This window comes from Antechinus flavipes, chromosome 2 (assembly GCF_016432865.1).
Source record: "Antechinus flavipes isolate AdamAnt ecotype Samford, QLD, Australia chromosome 2, AdamAnt_v2, whole genome shotgun sequence".
Lineage (NCBI taxonomy): Eukaryota > Metazoa > Chordata > Mammalia > Dasyuromorphia > Dasyuridae > Antechinus > Antechinus flavipes.
Genome location: NC_067399.1, coordinates 653,327,258 through 653,346,093, shown reverse-complemented (window position 1 = coordinate 653,346,093; position 18,836 = coordinate 653,327,258). Strand labels below are relative to the sequence as shown.

At 37.8% G+C, this 18,836-nt stretch overlaps 1 protein-coding gene across 5 annotated transcripts in view; it reads right to left on the bottom strand.

The window, feature by feature from the left end:
- HMG20A (high mobility group 20A) overlaps positions 1 to 18,836 on the bottom strand; it is a 60,586-nt gene that overhangs the window by 15,998 nt on the left and 25,752 nt on the right. For 3 of the 5 annotated variants that reach the window (XM_051982516.1, XM_051982515.1, XM_051982518.1), the window contains exons 2-4: positions 6,624 to 6,716; positions 4,174 to 4,321; positions 1,455 to 1,667 (exon numbers count right to left, since the gene is read on the bottom strand). In XM_051982516.1, the coding sequence (XP_051838476.1) occupies positions 1,455 to 1,667; positions 4,174 to 4,321; positions 6,624 to 6,712 (450 nt within the window). In that variant the 5' untranslated portion in view covers positions 6,713 to 6,716. Of the gene's footprint in view, positions 1 to 1,454; positions 1,668 to 4,173; positions 4,322 to 6,623; positions 6,717 to 7,626; positions 7,717 to 18,836 lie in introns of those variants that run through there. The other 2 variants (XM_051982517.1, XM_051982519.1) reach the window with 2 other exon arrangements.

Genomic DNA, 18,836 nt, shown 5'->3' with positions numbered 1-18,836 from the left:
TTACATGGATTCAGGAAGAGTTAAAATAACATAAAATTCAAGAATCAAGTGTATGTATTATTTCTTTGGGTCTGGCAGGTCGAGGTCCCATGGCTATCCAAAGCCTCAGGGGACATGAATGATGTAAAGGTAACACTTAGCCAGTCACTGAGGCACAAACAGAATATTGTTTTGTTTATGTATCATCAATTCATTCTGAGAGGATGACCTCATACCATTTGGCTTTCTAAGGACCATGGAAGTGGAACACGGAGGATAGAAGGAAAGAAGTAGAAAAAAAAATGATCTCATTCTGAGGACCCCTAAATAAACCACTTTGAGTCTGCTTCCATTTACACATCTTTTCTTTTTTGCTTTGTCCCATTAATTATTTACACAAAAACTATTGATTTACTGGATCATTTGGGTCAACTGCCTTTTTTCCTTTTAATTCAACAAACTGAAGTTATTTTTAAGACAACATGGTACTGAGGAACAAGGCTGGTCTTATGTTGAAAGCCCTGGATGCCGGTCTGAGCTCTTCTTTCTACTCTGTAACCTTAGGAAAGTGATAGTAGCTTCCCTAGGCCTTAGTTTCCTCATTTGTAAAGTGAGAAGGTTACAGTAAGATTCCTTCCATGTTTAAAATCTATGATTCAATAGATCACAACAAACAAACCAAAAAAGCAAAAAATACCCCCAAACTCACCACAAAAACCAAAAACACAATCTTGTTAGAATAGTTAGAATAATATCTATTCTGGATTAATCCAATATAAACCTGAATGACCAGTTATAAGATACCTAATTTTTACAGTAGCCACTTCTATCTGCTACAGCAAACAGAGCAGGTAAAAACATAACAATTTTTAAGCCACTTCATAATTCAAAAATGTAATTGCTATTGGTGAAAAATGGCATTTTAGTTTAATGGAATCTGTTATATTTTAACTTAGTAATGCAATTTAGAAAGAAAAATTGCAAGTTGTTTTCAGCTTCATAACCTTTTTTCAAGCTAATTTAAAGAAAAGGTCTGCTACAGATTTATTTTAAGGAACTTAAAAAAGCATAAGCAAAGATTCTTCTAACAATCTTGTCTCCTCAAAAGTATCCTTCCAATCCTGTACCAATCTAATGTTTCTTTAATCCTCCATAAACCTCACTCCAAATAGACATTTGATTTGGATTGGTCCAGCAAGGCAAGTACCAATGTTCGGTACTCAGCACTTTGGTATCAGTGTTAGTGCTTGCCCCAGAGAAGAGCCATCCAGAAGAATAGTGAAAGCATCTCTGTTTTAGTTTGCATAGCAGGGATCTAATGTGCCCCAAGAAGACAGGGTTGAAGTGACTGGCAATTATCCCACCTGCCACAGCAGCAGAAACTGGTCTCTAGCCTCTTTCTAAAAGACACGAAAGTTACTTCTCTTAAGCAATAGTCAAAGCCAAGGGAAGCATCAAGAACTTGAATTGATAACCTGTTTCTCCTCAGGAGGTAGTTTACTCCATTCATTGCCCAGCATCCTCGTGATTTCTGGAAAGGGGACCTCGGGTCGCTTTGCTCGGAGTTGTTCTCGACGTTCATTCATGAATCGTACATATCCTGTGAGGGGCGATTTGGGAGCATTGCTGTCTCGAAGCGGCTTCTTCCTCTTTCTTCCTTTAGACCAACCCCCTCGTTTATTTCTTTGCTTTAAAAAAAAAAGAGGGAAAGGATAAGAACTTTGATTCAAAGAACAGAGGTTATTTTAAAAACAAAACAAAACAAAAAATCCTATCCCCCACATCTGCCACAGGTACAGAGGATGAAGGTTCTTTAGAATCCTTTTCCATTATCACAGGATCTTTTTGGCGTTACTTCAAGGATGACCTGAATATTAATCCCTAACTCACTGAGACTGGCATTGGTGATACTTGGTGCTATGGCCCTTCAAGTTTAGGTTTCTGACACAGAGACTCTAAATGTGCAATTCAGAATATATACAGAGCAATTTACCACAAGAAGCCAAGCTATTGCCTAAGAATAGACCCGTAAACCATTAGAACACCCAAGGTAGAAGAGGAAGGGATATTAGAAGTAGACAGATTTAGTAACTATATAAACTACAGAAGTGATTTCCCCACCCTTAAATATCTTTAGAGATAAGTTTATTTCTCATATAATTTGCCATAACAGCAGCCTTATTCTAGGCCCCTAGAATCATAATTTTAATTATATACCCGAACATCAAATCTTCAGCTGCCAAAGCAGAGTTCTAAAGGTTAATGGTTTATTCTTTTAAAATTTTTTAAAGTACATTTATGTTGAGTTGTTAAATGTATCTCATGAGATTATTGTTTCATCCTAAGAGTTGTTACAAACAAAGAGAACCTAATAATGATTCAAGGATCCAAGAAGCAGAAGAGGTGACCTTGAAGGTTATCCACTAGAAACAATTCCTCTTCATAAGAACAAACTGGGCCAGACAGCCTAAATTTCTTGCTCCAGGACAAGCGGCAAACCAGGCTGCCACCTCTGGCTGAGACTCTTAGTTTTTCTCTTGGTCTCCACGTATTCTTTGCTATGGAACAGAAGGCACACCCCAGGACTATGATCATGATTCTGCCTTTTTCACACACTCCCATAAGGGGAGAAGATCCCAGAGCATACTACAGACCCCACAGACTCTTAATCACAGGCACAGCTGCAAAGAATAGAGATGGGAGTTACTGCAACTGAGCCCACAATGCCGGAGTGGGCAGAAAGAACTGTGTCACTTTAGTGCCAGCAAGGGCTTGCCCTGGCTTAGCTTAACATGAAGTAATATTCACTAAGACCTCAAGAGTTACCAAGATGATGACGAGCAAAACCCAATAGTGACAGCTAAGGTAAAAAATAGGGAGCTGATACAATTAGCTTCGATAAGAAAATAAAGGAAACAGTGGCCAAATATTTCCTTGGGAATACATTGCTGGCCTTTGTGCCAATCACATAATGCCCATGTTTTGGCTGTTTGTCCTTCATTTTTTAAAAGGACCAGAGACATCAAAGGGTGAAGTCTTGACAAGTGCATGCAAAGTCATCAGCCTCATTCTATTTTTCAATCACTGAAGTCCAGTGGCAAGGCAAAAGTCAGGACAACCGCTGATGGCAGAGGATACAGTGAGTGACCTGGCATCTTCAACATCTGACCTAGCTCTAAGCACTCCACAGCTCCTGCTTCAGCTACTTTCATGCTGCAGGAACATACTGCTTTGATCTGTCCATTCCACTGGGGGTCCATTCACACACTGTGAGTAGAGAGCCCCCTAACTCAAAACAGGCTTGAGGTCTGTCACTTTCCCTCGATCTGGTTTAGGCCACCTGCTGAGACAGTTGTACCTGGGTGTGGCCAATGAAAAGGGCTTGGAAAATTGACATACACCAGGGATGCTAATATTCCTGAATATCCCATATTGCCTCACTTATTGTTCTAAATGACAAATGACTACATGAAAAATCAAATAATTAGCAACCGATTGATTAAGATACCAGAAGAGAAGAAGTAATGGATTCTAACCTCCTGAGCCTTACCATCTAGGAGGGAATAAGATACAGGTATACATATACAGATAATCATAATATTTAACATCTGCAGACGGTTAAAGCAAGACCCAAGTAAAAAGTCATTAGTATCAAGAGGCACCAAGAAAGATTTCACATCAGGGGTAGTGATTTATTCAGGCTTTAAAGGGACAGCCAAATTCAATAAACCTCTGTATCATAAAAGCAGTTCATTCTGAACCTAGAAAACAGAACAAAGAAAGACACAGAGTGGAAGTTTCGGGTATCATGGGGGGAATAGGATACTTAAGTTTGATGGACAGATAGAGCAGACACATTACAGTACAACAGAGAAAAAGCTTCCGCAGCTTTGAATTCGAGGCCAAGAAGTTTTAAGGCTGGCCAGCAGGCCAGTGCCAAGCTGTGAACCCAGGAATGCCATGGCTAGAATGACGCAAAAGACTCTTCTGGCAGTGTGTGATGAAGGATTTCAGGGAGAGGAAAATGGCAAGAAGGCCAAAGGAATATCTGGGAGTGCTGGGTAGGAAAGACGGTCCTTGAGGTGAATTAGAAATGTGCCCAGAGATGTGCAATGCCCCTGACATGGAGTTCCTTGCATATGAACTCCTGAGAGAGCAGCGAGAGGGACCGCGTGATCAGCTATGTCAGCTCACCTCCTCCTCATGCCGCTGTTCACTATTGTCTACTGTATTTGAAGATTCATTCTGGAGCAGCTGGACTTGGGAGAGATCTTCCACAAAATCTGGATTGTTTGTGGATGGTGTGGCTCCACCAGGGTATGTAACCTCTGGATGGGCTAACCTAAGGGGAAGAGGAACACACACACACAACTTTAGCCTACAAAAGAAACAAGGACTTATGTGTTGTAGGCATGTACATACACTGAAATCATGCACCATCAGTCAGAACACATCACCAAGTCTTCATTAGTTATCGGATCACAAACTGGCCAAATGATTTAACTGATTGATGGCTTTTACACAGGGTAGAGAACAGAGACAAAAATGCCATTTCCACTCTCACTGAAGACTGGTAAGAATCTGAACAAAGATGTTCAGGAAGCCCGTCAACTAAGAAAAACAGACTTTACCCCTAAATTCTTCTCCTTCAAAGGAATCCCCAAGGGTTAATTCTTCTCTTAATACTGAGGCTTTCCCCATGTAAGAGATCTCCAAGTGCAAGCTTTGTGTGGTGTCACTCATAGGAAAAATACTGCTCCAAAACAGAGACTCAGGAAAAATGGGAGCTGCACAGGGAGGGAAAAAGCTAAGGAGGTTCAGAAAATATCCTTTCTTAGGGAAATTTTCAAGCTAACTTGATTCATAGCTTCTTTCAATGGCAAGATCCTACTCATTTGTGAATAGAATTTTCCTCAATCTTCAACCCTATTGTGCTGCTAAAGACAAGGGATGCCTCTCCTTCCGCCTTACAGGAGCGAAGCATGGAGGGACGGTGATGGTTATAAAGTTCCTAGGGGAAAGGGCTTGCTGGGTTTTACTGCTAGTAATGGTGGTGTTTTAAAACTGAACCAATGGACCAATATGTGTCTAAAGAAAACCACAGCTGAAAAAAAGCCGACATGAACTTCGACAACATTAAGAAAAACAAAGGAGGTGACTCTTGCAATGTATTTCTGGACACTTCATTCAGTTCTGAGTGTCACATCTAAGAAAGATTACTAAGTGACTAGGATAATGATAGGGCTAGAAAACATGTCATAAGAGGCTGGTTGAAATGATCAGAAAACTTAGCCTGAGAAAAAAGACTTAGGGGATCCATGCAAATTTTCTTCCAATATCTGCAGATATTGCACAAGAGGGATCAGATTTGTTCAGCCTGCCCCCCGGCAGAATTAGGATCAATGGGAAGAAGGTTCTAGATGGACAGACCTCATCTTGATGTAAGAAAAAACTACTATTCCTAACAAGGAGAGTTGTTCAAAAGGGGAATGGAGGTGATCATGTGGAGCCTTAAGGAGGTAAGCAGATGGAGGCTTCGAGGGGAGTCTGGAATATCATGTAGTAGGGATACTGGGTAGAGATTCCTGGCCATTACAATTCAGACCTGGTGACACCCTTGCTCTATCACTTGGCATCAAACTGGTTGTGAAAGGGGTAGGGAGAAGGAGACGATGACTAAGTTTCAACTCTTACTAGAGCAGATGGAATGTGGTCATTGTCCCAGCTCTAAGAAAATCAAAATAATTCTACTTGCTCTACATGGAGCATCTCAAATATAATAATAAATACACTGCTTTTAAAGTCAGCAAGAATACCCAAGGACAGGATTAGACCTATGATTTCACTGGTAGGTAGAACTCTCAGATGAGAAAACTGCCTTTCCCAATGCAGATCAGTACTTTTCTCATATATATATATATATAGTCTTAGAAAATTCCCTAAGGCCCTGAGAGGTTTTAATCGACTTGTTCAGGGTCATATACAAGAACATGTCAGAGGCAGGACCTGAATTCTCCTGGCTCCATTTCTAACATAATACCCCCTCTACAAGCAGAATACAGATTTTCAATGAAAGCAACAGCCTATCTGATGTTTATTCTTCACTATATAAATTCCTCTAAAAATCATACATATTTTGTCAGCAATTCCCAAAGAGGGAAAATTGAGAATACGGGAGTCAACTAAAGCTGCTGAGTTTTTTGTAAAAAGGATATAGATTTGTAGCTTGGTCAGCTAGTCCTCTGTCACTATGTATCTCAGAGGGTAAAATTTATTTTATAATCTATAGGAATAAAAACCATTATGACTGATTTCTTTTTTAGAACTATTCCTAAAATAGTTATTTCTTTAATGGGATTATTCCTTTGTTAGAGATTTCTTAAGTGATGGTATTATACATGCATGATGAAAACAAAAAAGAAAAAAAAGCAGTAACCAGATGACCAATTTTTAGACCTCTTTCTGGAAGACTGTTTTGCAAATGACAGCAGAATCCAGATTAAAATGAAGTTTATAATGGATCTCAAAAGTATAACAAGAGTCCCCAGAATACATCTTTTAGTGCCATGGAGCTGCTCCTGGAGCACACAAAATCATGCTGTGGAGCACGAGTTGAGGCAGAGTGGACCAAAGTAGATACTCACCCTGCTGCAGCCAGGTCACTGCTCTCCTTGGAGCCATCATCATCTGCAAATAGTGGGGGGAGAGCTGAACTACTCATCAGATTTTCCATTTCTCTGAAAAGAAGAGAAAGTGAAACAATCATTAATGAAATTAAATCCTTAATTCATTTCAGTAAAACCCATGCCCATTTAAGAAGTTTCCTTAATCTTACCCTATCAGCTGAGCAGTCTTGCACTGAAATATTTGGTTTTTATCAATTCAAACCTCAGTACTAAAGGATTTTCTTTAAGCCTGTTCCTATCAGTTGACCAGGCCAAAACCAGTTAAGAGATTTTACTGTTTGGGGTCTAACAGGAGAAAACATACTTAGTGTTAAACTTAGTCCTGTTGCAAAAACAGCAGAACAAAGTAATTGGGAAGCATTAAGACCCTGAGCAAGTCCTGTATCTCTCATTACATCTTAACTTTTCTACTTCTAGAATCTAGACAATAATATTGACCTAATTCACCAGGGTCTAGTGAGGATTAAAGGGAAAGTGCTTTATAAACACTGAGCTCTTCAGATGACAAGCACTTTGAGTATTACATAAATGAAAGGCATTGTTATTGCAGCATTATCCAGCTCTCAGTCTAACTCAAAGGCCCAGATGATTCACTTTTAGCTTAAAAGGTGATAAACTGAGCCCTCCTAAGGAAATACTGAAAGGGAAGTTGGGGAGGGAGGGCAAACAGATGTGGTTATGAGTCAAAGAAACCACATTTTCAGGTCAGAAATACTTTCCTCCCCACTCCTCTGCATGCCACAACACCTAGGTATAGGAAATAAATAAGTTTAATTGTAAAAATAATTGTTAAAAAAAAATCACAAGCTCCTTAAGGCTATAGAACACAAAGAAAAAAGGTCAACACCACAAACTGAATCATTTTCTCAAGTGGACCTCTGAAAAGATATTTCCTTTTCCTCTTTTCAAGGTTCACCACTAAGGGCTTCACCCTAAGTAGCTAAAAGTAGAAGCCTCCTACCTAGCACAAAATGTGTTCTTCAAACCAATTGCTACAGATGACCCTAAGCTTCAGACACTTCAGAAGAATGTAAAGCACTCAGGGAAAAAGGACATCAATCAACCAGGAAAAATCTAACAAAAAAAAAAAGAGAATTATAAATAAATCCTGAAACTTCATTTTGTGGGCTCTTCCCGGTTAGAGAGTGTTGCTAAGGAGATGATCTCTTAGAGTGGCAATTAAAAATGAATATCCCTATCAGCCAAAGCAGAACAAGGACTCGCTTGATTGGTGACAATTTTAGAAACAATGAACAGGTGAAGATGCTATGACTGTACTATATCAAAATGTGATTTCCAAATAGTAATGCTGATCATCTCTTTTAGTCCTGGGGCCTCCAGTTCAAATGGTGAAACATTTAACATGATTATCCATTTTGGTGTAAATTTGGATGACTGAATTACAGCCAGTACAAATGATGGGAGAGAAGAATTTCTATTGTCCTCTAAAAGACACTACTTAACTACCTTCTCACCACAATAATTATTCATTTAAGGTTCAATGCAAAAATGGCATATTTAAGTCCCAAGGCCAATAGTCCTGGAGATGGGATATGTCTTCACATCAAATCCTGAATCTAACCCTGAATATTAAAAGGCACATATTCTGGAATGGTCTAGCAGTGTATAAGGGAATAGTACAAGTTCTTTTCATACTAACTAAAGCTCAAATTTTGCTGCCTTCATCAGCCCTGTTTCCTCATTTCACATTAAAAAGAAATTTTAATGAATTAGACATAACAGTAACATTGAGTACCTGAATGCAACATCACCATATATTCTGGTACTCCCAAAAGGGAACAGATGCTTGCATATCTATAAAAAGCTAGAATTCACTTGCCAGACTTTTTTCTGAATGTCTTTCAGGAAGGTCAATAGCCTTTCCAAAACTTCAGGCTTGTCAATTTGGCTACTCTTGGCACTCCCACACTCAGCCCAAAGGGAAAATTTACTATCTGTTGGTGGGCAAATGAAGTGTTTTTCCTTTTACTCTACACAGCATGATCCTCTCTCTGCACTTGGTTCCCAAATGAACTTTCTTCACATCTGTTCCCAGTCACAGGCCTTTATGCCTTCATTCATTTCAGAAATATGGGGAGACAGCTGGACAAGAACCTTAACAACACATAAACAAATTATATAAACAAAGGAAGTTCAGAGAACACACATTTCTTTCTTACTTTTAAGTTTGTTTTACTTAACTCATATAGTTTAGATAGTATTTTTTCTCATCAATGAACAGCTGGGTCCTCAAGAATCGAGTGCGTGCACACACAAACACCAACCCCCCCAAAGCCTGTGGGGGGTGAATGGGTTAGTCTAATACTGGGGAGGCGGAATGAGGAAAGGAAAAAGTCTGAAGATTTCTGAAGTAGTCAAATCATTTGGAAGACTATGTTTTCAACAAAGTGAATGGGAATCTGTAAGCCTTAGCTTTAGGGGTGAACATCTAGCAACAAGACTATTAAACCACTTCCTGCAATCAGTCTTGTGTGGTATCTGTGCCTGACAATGCCCCAGACCTCAAGGTCATATTGAGTTTGAAATATGCATGTGAGGCATTTTAGAAACGTAAAGGAAGGAGAGACACTAAGAATATATACAAATGCCAAAAGGCAACAGTATGAAGAATGGACGATGAATAGGAGGTACACTGTTTCTTCCTTATGAAGAACACTAGAGTTAAAAGGACCTGGAACTGAATCCTAACTCAAAATGATGCTGTGTGACCTCTGCAAAGTTCTTTCCCCTATTTGGCTCTTAGTTTGTAAAATGAAAGATATGAACTCAAGCACAATAGGCTAAGTGTAGTTCAATGTGGATAAATGTAAAATCAGATTCTTGGGTACAAAATAATAAACTTCACAAGTACAAGATGGGGGAAACATGGTTGAGTAGCAACTGTTCTGAAAAAGATCTGAGGGCTTTTACTACATTACAAGAAGGAGAGTCAGCAGCATTCAAAGGCAAGACAAAAAGGGGAATGCAATCATGAGTGGCAATGAGAGAAGCTAAGCTTCCAAGAATTATGAGGGGATGGGCCCACTGTGCTTTGCCCTCTTTACACCTCAGGTGGAATTGTGTGTTCAGTTCTAGCTTCTACCATTTAAGGAGGACACTGGTAAACAAGAAAGTCTCCAGAGGACTAGGATGGTGACTGATTTTGAATAGTCATGTGAAACTTCTGAAAGAACGGAACATGTTTAGCTTGGAGAACAGAAAACTCAAGAACACGATGACTGTCCAAGCATCTGAAGAGCTGTGACATGGAGGTGATACTTATTTTCTTTGATCATAGAAAATAACCTCCTTGAGTAATAAGTAGAAAATGAAGAGAAGGCAATTTAGGTCTGATGTCCTAATAATTAAAGCTATTCCAGAGTGGCACAGCAGCTGCTGAAAGTGTAGGTTCTCTCCCTTTGGAAGAAAACGACATGTTTTCTTCTTCAAGTGGAGGCTGGTTGACATTTTTTTGCATATGGCTTTCTTGCACAGGCTGGACCAGATGGGTGCTGAGGTCCCTCTTAAGGCTTATGTTCTTTAGAAAGTTTCCTTCCAGCTCTAAATTTCACGAGACAAAATGGTAGCTCTTCCCACTAAAATAATTGGTAGTAATTGGCTTGCTGTTCAGGAATTTTTTACTTTCCTTTTGTCTATGTCTGTTTCCTTTGGGTTTTTGGGTAGTAAAGTATATGACTTCATGGGGAATTACTTCATGGAGTTAGCATTTAGGGGGCAACAAATACTTGAAGAAATCCTTAAAAATTTTTGTTTTAAGTAGCAAATCGATACATCTTCTATATAAAGAAGACCCTTCGTTTATTTAGTCCAACTCATTTTACAAATGAGGATTTTGGGTTCTCAGGGGAAAATGACTGATCTAAAGTCACATAGCTAAGTAGCACATCTGGACATGAAATTCCCAGTTTCCACTACATCTTCTACACCAGTCTAACTTCTGCTCAGAATTCATTTTGAAATAGCCTTGTGATCTGATCTTTTTATAAAAAAAAAAAAAAGTATCAGAATGAAGAAGCAAAAGGCAGAAGAAAGCACTATAGGTACCATCAGTCATATCACTGAGTGCAAAACCAACTCCAAGACCAGGCCACATGTCTAGCAGTCCATCTAATACAGGTTCCCAAAAGGCTGTTACCTATTAACCCTCAGGAAACTACTTTTTTTTCCCCCTGAGGCAATTGGGGTTAAGTGACTTGCCCAGGGTCACACAGCTAGGAAGTGTTAAGGGTCTGAGGCCAGATTTAAATATAGGTTGTCCTGACTTCAGGGCTGGTGCTCTATCCACTGGGTCACCTAGTTGCCCAGGAAACTTCTTTCATAATGCATTCACTGCTTGGCTCATAGGCTCCCAGAGATTCAATCTTTCTATAGAAAACTTCCAGATATACATATCCATCTCCACTGTTCTCCTGAATTCTGGTTCTCTATCACCAACTGTCTGTGGGATGTTTCAAAGGGAATGCTCTCAATTCACCAAAATAGAACCATTTTATCTAATCTCAAATGCACTCCTCTTTCCAACCTTCTCTGTTATTGTGCCAGTCACTCATTTCACAACTTTATCAACATCCTGTATTCTTCATTTTCACTCAACCTATCAATTAGAATGCCAAATCTTGTCATTTCTTCCTCCAAAATTTCTCTCATAGAAAATCTCTCTACAATCCTCCAAAATGGATTCTATTAACAACAAAAACCACTGTTGCACAAAAAAATTCCATCTAGAAAGATTATTCAAGAATTTATACATCCAATTCTAACCTTTCCCCTCTTAATTCCAGTCTAGCCTGGTGGACATATCCATGTGGATGTCCTATCAACAATTCAAGTGCAACATATGGATAAATAATCTTACTAAAGCACAGGTTCAACCATCTATCATTCCCTTGCTCAAACATTTTCAGTAGGTTTTACTGCCTCTAGGAGAAAATACAAACTTTTTTGGCCTAGAATTTAAAGTCAAGCACAACATTGGCTCCTTTCTAGATCTATTCAGCATTCCATTTCCTGCCTCTCATTCTCGTACACAGCATCCCTCCATATCCAGAATGTCTGCCTTCCTGATCACGTCCTCTCATAATTTCTAGCATCCATCAGATACGACACTACTTCCTATGCCATGCCTTCCTGATTACCCATGCCTCCTCTACTCCTAACTCATACCACTGAGGCAGATTTCTTCATCCTGAAATTATTAGTACTTCTCTGTGTACAACACCCAGTAGGAAGTAAGCTCTCTAAAGGCAGTTCCAGTCTTTATCTTCCTAATCCCAGCATTCAACATGTCTTCTACATAGTAGGTGCTTAATGCTGCCTGAATTTAATATTACTTTTTGAATATCTACCTGTGCATCATACATGTATTTAGCAAATGTTTATTAAATTATGAACCCATAAAATCAAACTGGAATTCTAATTGAATAAGCCAAAAAATTTTTCAGTTGTTTAGTAATAAAAGATATTTGTCTTTTCACTAAAATGAAAGTGATCTATCCCTAAAGTCAGTAGATGCAACAACAAAAAAATACTATAAAAAGGCAAAGTAATAGCTACATGGACACTAACAATACTTAAATTTAGGCAGTGTAAATTTACTTTTCTTTGGTCAACATTAATTTTTCCAATTTTTGGATTAAGAAAATAAGTATAGTAGTTCTAGATACACAAAAGAAGTCTATATATAAAATGCTACTCTTCTTCCCCAGTCTACAAACCACATAATCTTCACCTGTTGTTGCTCTGAAAGTTAATGAAAACATTTGGAATTTTTAGAAAACTTCTGGGTTCAGAAATAAAGGAAGGAAAAAACTGTGAAAAGAAATAATAGGTTAGAAAAATTGACCTTAGAGCCAACTTCCCAGCAGGTAAGCCAGCCTACATGTCTTGATAATCAGTTTCTTTGGTTTTCCACCCTCTTATCTTTCCATGTGGCAAATTTTTATTTCAATTTGCCCATTAAAAGGGCAAAAAATTACCTAAAAATGTTATTAATCAGAGATTCACATGGATTAAGAAGCATTTCTTTTAAAAAATGCAAACATTTTTACTGGAGTTAAGAAGCTATGTCAACAATAGATGGATTAGTTTGATCCTGTCCCTTTCCTTTTTAACATATAACTGTGATCTGCTAACCTGAGGGAATGAGGCAGGAGATAATATACTTTGGGAGGGAAGAAAGAAGGCCTAGGTGGGATACTTAGGGCAGTTCCCACAATAAATAACTTCCAGTCCTTCCTTGGTTCCACACTCACAATTTCAAAGTCCTTACTTTCATGAACAAGTATGTGCTCTGCTTAAATAAAAATATTCTAATAATTTAGGGAACCCAAAAGAGGAATGAGATGCCTTAGAACTTAACTGGATTATTTATTCAGAATAATGGAGTTCAGTTCAATAAATATGTACTAAGCACCTACTATATAATTACAAATTATAATTTCTAGGGATAGAGGTGTGCTTTGAAGGAAAAGCTAGTTATTCTATGAAGTAAAGATACCTTTACTATGTCCAGAAGATACCTATTTTGATAAGAAGGGAGAATGCTCATGAAAAAAGGAATAAAAGGGAGATAAGCTGACTGCTTGGATATATCTTCTGGGAGAAACTTCTTGTACAGGTTGGATGTGACGGCCTCTTCATCGCTAGCTATTCCTTCTTGGCATATTTCACTGGCTTCACTCTTTCCAAGATTTACTCAAGTTCTCTCTTGGGCCCTCATCCTTTCCTTTGACAATCTCATTAATATCCAATGACTTCAATCATCTTCTCTCCAAAAATAACCAACTCACGATATAAGATATTAATGTTTTTGACTTTGAATCCACAGAATCTTCTACATAATACCTGGGACATACTAATCAATGTCCTCCTTCCCTATTTAGTCACTCAAAGCTCAAACTCTGACTCTCTTTCACATACCTCATAGCCAGTCAATTATCAAGTTATTATGATTGTTCCTCTGTGACACTGATCACATCTGGTCCCTTCTTTCTGTTCCCAATGCTACATCCCTCACTTATACTCCCATTTCTATCTATATGGATTATTCTGCAGCCTAACTAGTTTCTTTGCCTCCACCTTCTCCCCATCTTAGATGAATTCTTCCCATTGCTGACAGTCATCTTTTTTATGTAGAGATCTGTCACTCTTTTATACTCAAAAACCATCCAATGGCTTTCCTTTTGCTTACCAAATCCAAACTTTTTATCTTTGTAAAGAACACCCTGGTGTCATAGAATTTCCCCACTTTTCCTCCACATGTACCATGTTTCGTCATATGGAACTACTTGCTATCTCTTGTACATATCCCGTCGTTTCTTGTTTCTTATGATTTTATTCACATTTTTTTTGCCCAAAGACCTCTTTTAAAATTCAATCTGACTCAATTTATGTATATGCTCATTTTAATTGTATATCATTTGTTGGAATCCTTACTAACTGCTAACTAATCAGAGTTGATCTAATCTTACAAGAAGATGTTTTGGCCAGAACCTGAAACAAGGTACTAAGTAGAACTAATCAAGACAAGGCTTGTGTTCACACCTTTACTCATTGGAGTTCAATGAGTTCATACCTCCCTTGAAGCTCTTTAGGCCAGAGAGCACTATGGGAGAAAACCCATAATCCCTCTCTCTGGAAGGAGCATAAATAGGCCAATGGGCCAGTTTAAGAAGTTCTTCAGAGGAAGATGCTACAAGTCGAGATTTCACCGGAATGACATGAAGACTGGAGCTGGCTGGAGGCTGAAGAAAGCAGAGGCAGAGGCTGAAGGACCAGACCTTTGGATTTAAAGACATTTGGAGAGAGCTCTTGGAACCAAGCAGAGCGATAGGCCTCTAAGCTAACCGGGCTATATTGGAGATAATAAAAGATCTGAACTTTTATCACCTGGCTATGTTTTGAGAAGAAAAAGCTCACCACAATCATTTATTTTTAATTAATTTTTAATTCCTTCTTCAATTTAAAAGAAAATTAATTTTGGCCATTATCTTAACAAAGCAGTGGCCTGGTTATATACAGATTCTAATTTGTCATCAGTAACAAGTCATTTGCAAGTCAATTCCTATATGTTAAAATACAATTAACTGGGGCAGCTAGATAGTACAGTAGATAAGAGCATCAGCCTTGTAGTCAGGAGGACTGGAGTTCAAATGTGATTTCAGAGACCTAATATTTACTGTGTTACCCTAGGTAAGCACTTAACCCTAATTGCCTAGCTAAAAAAATAAATAAATAAAATACAATTAACTTAATTTTGTGATATTATTTGCTACTTCCTAAGTCTAATATCTCCCAGTTCTTTTCTTTAAAAAATTTTAAAAATAATATTTTTCCAAATACATGCAAAAAGTTTTCAATATACATTGCTGCAAAACCTTGTGTTCCAAATTTTTCTCCCTCCTTCAAGCACAAGCAAGACAATGCAAGCAATCTGATGGTAAGACATGTGCAATTCTACTAAATATATTTCCATGTTTGTCATGTTGTATAAGAAAAATCAAATCACAAGGGAAAAAAACATAAGAGAAAAAAACAAGCAAAAATAAACAGTAAAAAGGGTGAAAATCTATGCTTTGATCCCCATTCAGTCTCCACAGTTCTCTCTCTTGAGAGGTGATACTTTCCATCATAAGTGTATTGGAATTATCTTGAATCACCTCATTGTTGAAAAGAACTAAGTCTATCACAATTGATCATCATATAATCTTGTTGTTCTGTGTACAACATTCTCTTAGTTCTGTTCACTTCACTTGGCATCAGTTCATGTAAGCAAGATTCAATTTAAATGTTATGTTCTCCAAGAAAACTTTCCTGATAACCTCCCCACAATATAGAAACTATTTTTTCTTTTCTGAAATCTCACATAACTTACTTTCTTTTTTTTTTTGAATAATAGCTTTTTATTTACAAGTTATATGCATGGGTAATTTTACAGCATTGACAATTGCCAAACCCTTTGTTCCAATTTTTCCCCTCCTTCCCCCCACCCCCTCTCCTAGGTGGCAGGTTGACCAATACATGTTGAATGTTAAAGTATAAATTAAATACAATGTAAGTATAATGTCCAAACAATTATTTTGCTGTACAAAAAGGATTGGACTCTGAAATATTGTACAATTAACCTGTGAAGGAAATCAAAAATGCAATTGGACAAAAATATAAGGATTGAGAATTCTGTGTAATGGTTCCTAGTCATCTCCCAGAGTTCTTTCGCTGGGTGTAGCTGGTTCAGTTCATTACTGCTCCATTGGAACTGATTTGGTTCATCTCATTGCTGAAGATAGCCAGGTCCATCAGAATTGATCACCATATAGTTTTGTTGTTGAAGTATATAATGATCTCCTGGTCCTGCTCATTTCACTTAGTATCAGTTCATGTAAGTCTCTCCAGGCTTCTCTGGAATCATCCTGCTGGTCATTTCTTACCGAACAATAACATTCCATAATATTCATATACCACAATTTATTCAGCCATTCTACAATTGATGGGCATCTATTCAGTTTCCGGTTTCTGGCCACTATAAAGAGGGGTGTCACAAACATTCTTGCACATACAGGTCCCTTTCCCTTCTTTAAGATCTCTTTGGGATGTAAGCCCAGTAGTAATACTGCTGGGCCAAAGAGTATGCACAGTTTGATAATTTTTTGAGCATAGTCCCAAATTGCTCTCCAGAATGATTGGATGTGTTTGTGCAAAAATAATAATAATAATAATTTTATGTAATCAAAACTATCTACTTTACATTTTATAATAATGCTTTCTATATCTTTGAAACTAAATTCTTCCTTTATTCATAGATCTAATAGATAAACTATTCTATATTCTCTAAATGATGCAGCCAAAGTGATTTTTCTTAAATACAGATGTGACCAAATCACTTTCCTATTCATTCCCCCACCAGGGATTCCTCTGGGATCAAATACAAACTCATTTATTTAGATTTTAAAGTCCTTCCCAAGCTGGCCCCATTATCCATCTAATCTCAATGAACAAATTTTCACATTGCATACTTAGTGATTGAGCTAAACTTATTTTTTTTCTCTGTTCCTCTAAGACATCTCCTACATATATGCTTTTGTACAGCTAGTTCTTCATGCCTAGAATGGTCTCGCTTCTTAACTGTAGCTCATAGATTCCTCCTATTCCTTCAAGATGAAACACAAGCACCAGCATTTTGCATGAAGTCTCCTGATTTCCCCCAACAAATAGGAGAAAAGAAAGGAATTTCATTCTAACAACTCTGAGGCAGGTGATATTATCACCTCCATTTTATAGTTGAGGAAACTGAAGCAAATAGAAGTGATCTGCCCAGAATCAAAAAGGTGTTTAATATCTGAGGCCACATTTGAACTCAGGCGTTCCTGACTCCAGACCCCAATCCTCTACATCCCACTGTGCCACCTAGCAGTCAAAGTATTAATGCTAATAGTACTTTTGCTCCAAGCTATTTTATGTGTGTGTGTGTGTGTGTGTGTGTGTGTGTGTACACGTACACACAAGTATTCTGGCATATATGTGAGCTTTCTTCTTATCTTCCTCTTGGAGTTATGTGTCATCAGTGAGATAACTGGGTTGAAAAGTAAAGATAGTTGAGTCACCTTCTTAGTATAATTCCAAATTACTTTCTAGAATGGTTAAACAACTTCACAGCTCCACCAACTACGTCTCTGTTAAAAATTTTTTTCTCTTTGTTTTTTGTGTTGCCATAGGCAAAGAATTCTTCACCAAGTGGAAAACATAATAATGATGAGTCTCTTTATGATTCGAAAGATCCTCAGAAATCCCAACCTACTCATTGTCAGGATTATGCTAAATCTATGTAGCATGATAGGAACTTCTATAGCCTGCACTCTTAGCACAAGTTTTGAGAATGCACATATTTCCCAAGCCATAATGGGGCATAAAAGTAGGACTGTTTGCAAGATGTTGAATGAATAGTCAAAAATGAAAGGGAAAAATGTGAAATTCTGAATTACCTTATTTGGGTTAAAGTGGCAATGACTAAGAATGCTATTAATACTCAGATCTTCAGAAACAGTCACCAAACATATGTAGAAATCTAACTGTAGAAAACCAACTGTTTTTAAAATTCCAAAAGCTGAGTTTCTTATTCTCATTTCCTCTCTAACTTACAGGAAAAAGCTTTCTTTGTGAAATAAACTTAGACCTTAATCTCTCACCGTAAATTGGCACAAGGGAACAAGCTGGTAATAGATGGCAGCACTGGAATCCAAAAAAAATCAAGAAAGGGTTGAGCATTAAACTAAAATGAAATTCAATAGGGATAAATATATTTTTATACTTATTCACAAAAGGAGGGCAGAACCAGGAACAATGGAAGAAGTTGGAATGAGGAAAATTTAGACCTAATATCAGAGGGTTAGGGTTCTTTATAGACAGCCATTCAAAACTAGAACAAACTAGCTTGAGAGGTAATAGGTTTTTATTCATTAGATGCTGAAGCTGGGAGACCACTTGCACCTTTGGGGTGTAAATTGACCTAGCTGTCTGCTGAGATTCCTTCTGTGGAATTCTGTGATTCTGTAACTTAAAATGTACTGTAACAAAGACCCCACTACTTTACATGTCATTGGCATGTTTGGCTAGTTAAAAAAAAAAAAAACTCTCCAAACAATAACAAACACACAAAAACTCCATGATTTCTAAATTTCTGGGACATACTAGGACAGAGAACATCCTGTTTATATTAGAAAAGATAGAGATTATCTAATCGCATTCCCTTATTTATATAGATGGAGAAAATGAGACTCCTATTGATGAACTTTCCTTTTCTAAGATATAAGACATATATATATATTTTAAAAATGGTATGTATATACCATACATTCTTTCTAAGATAACCAAGCTGATATTTGAACCCAGAAGCTCTAGTCGTAAATTAAAAGCGCTATCACACAGGTCTCTTAAATGTATTATTACTGTAATAAAAAGTGGGAGGTGGTGCCTAGATGGTGGAACAAAGGCAGACTGCCTGAATTCTTCCCCAACCCCCACCACCCTCCAAATACGTTTAAATGACAACTCCAAACAAATTCTAGCCTGGCAGAAGCTTCAAAAAGAGGGAGTAAAACAATATTTCACCCTAAGACAACTTAGATAGTTGCCAGGAATGGTCTATTGCACCAGGGT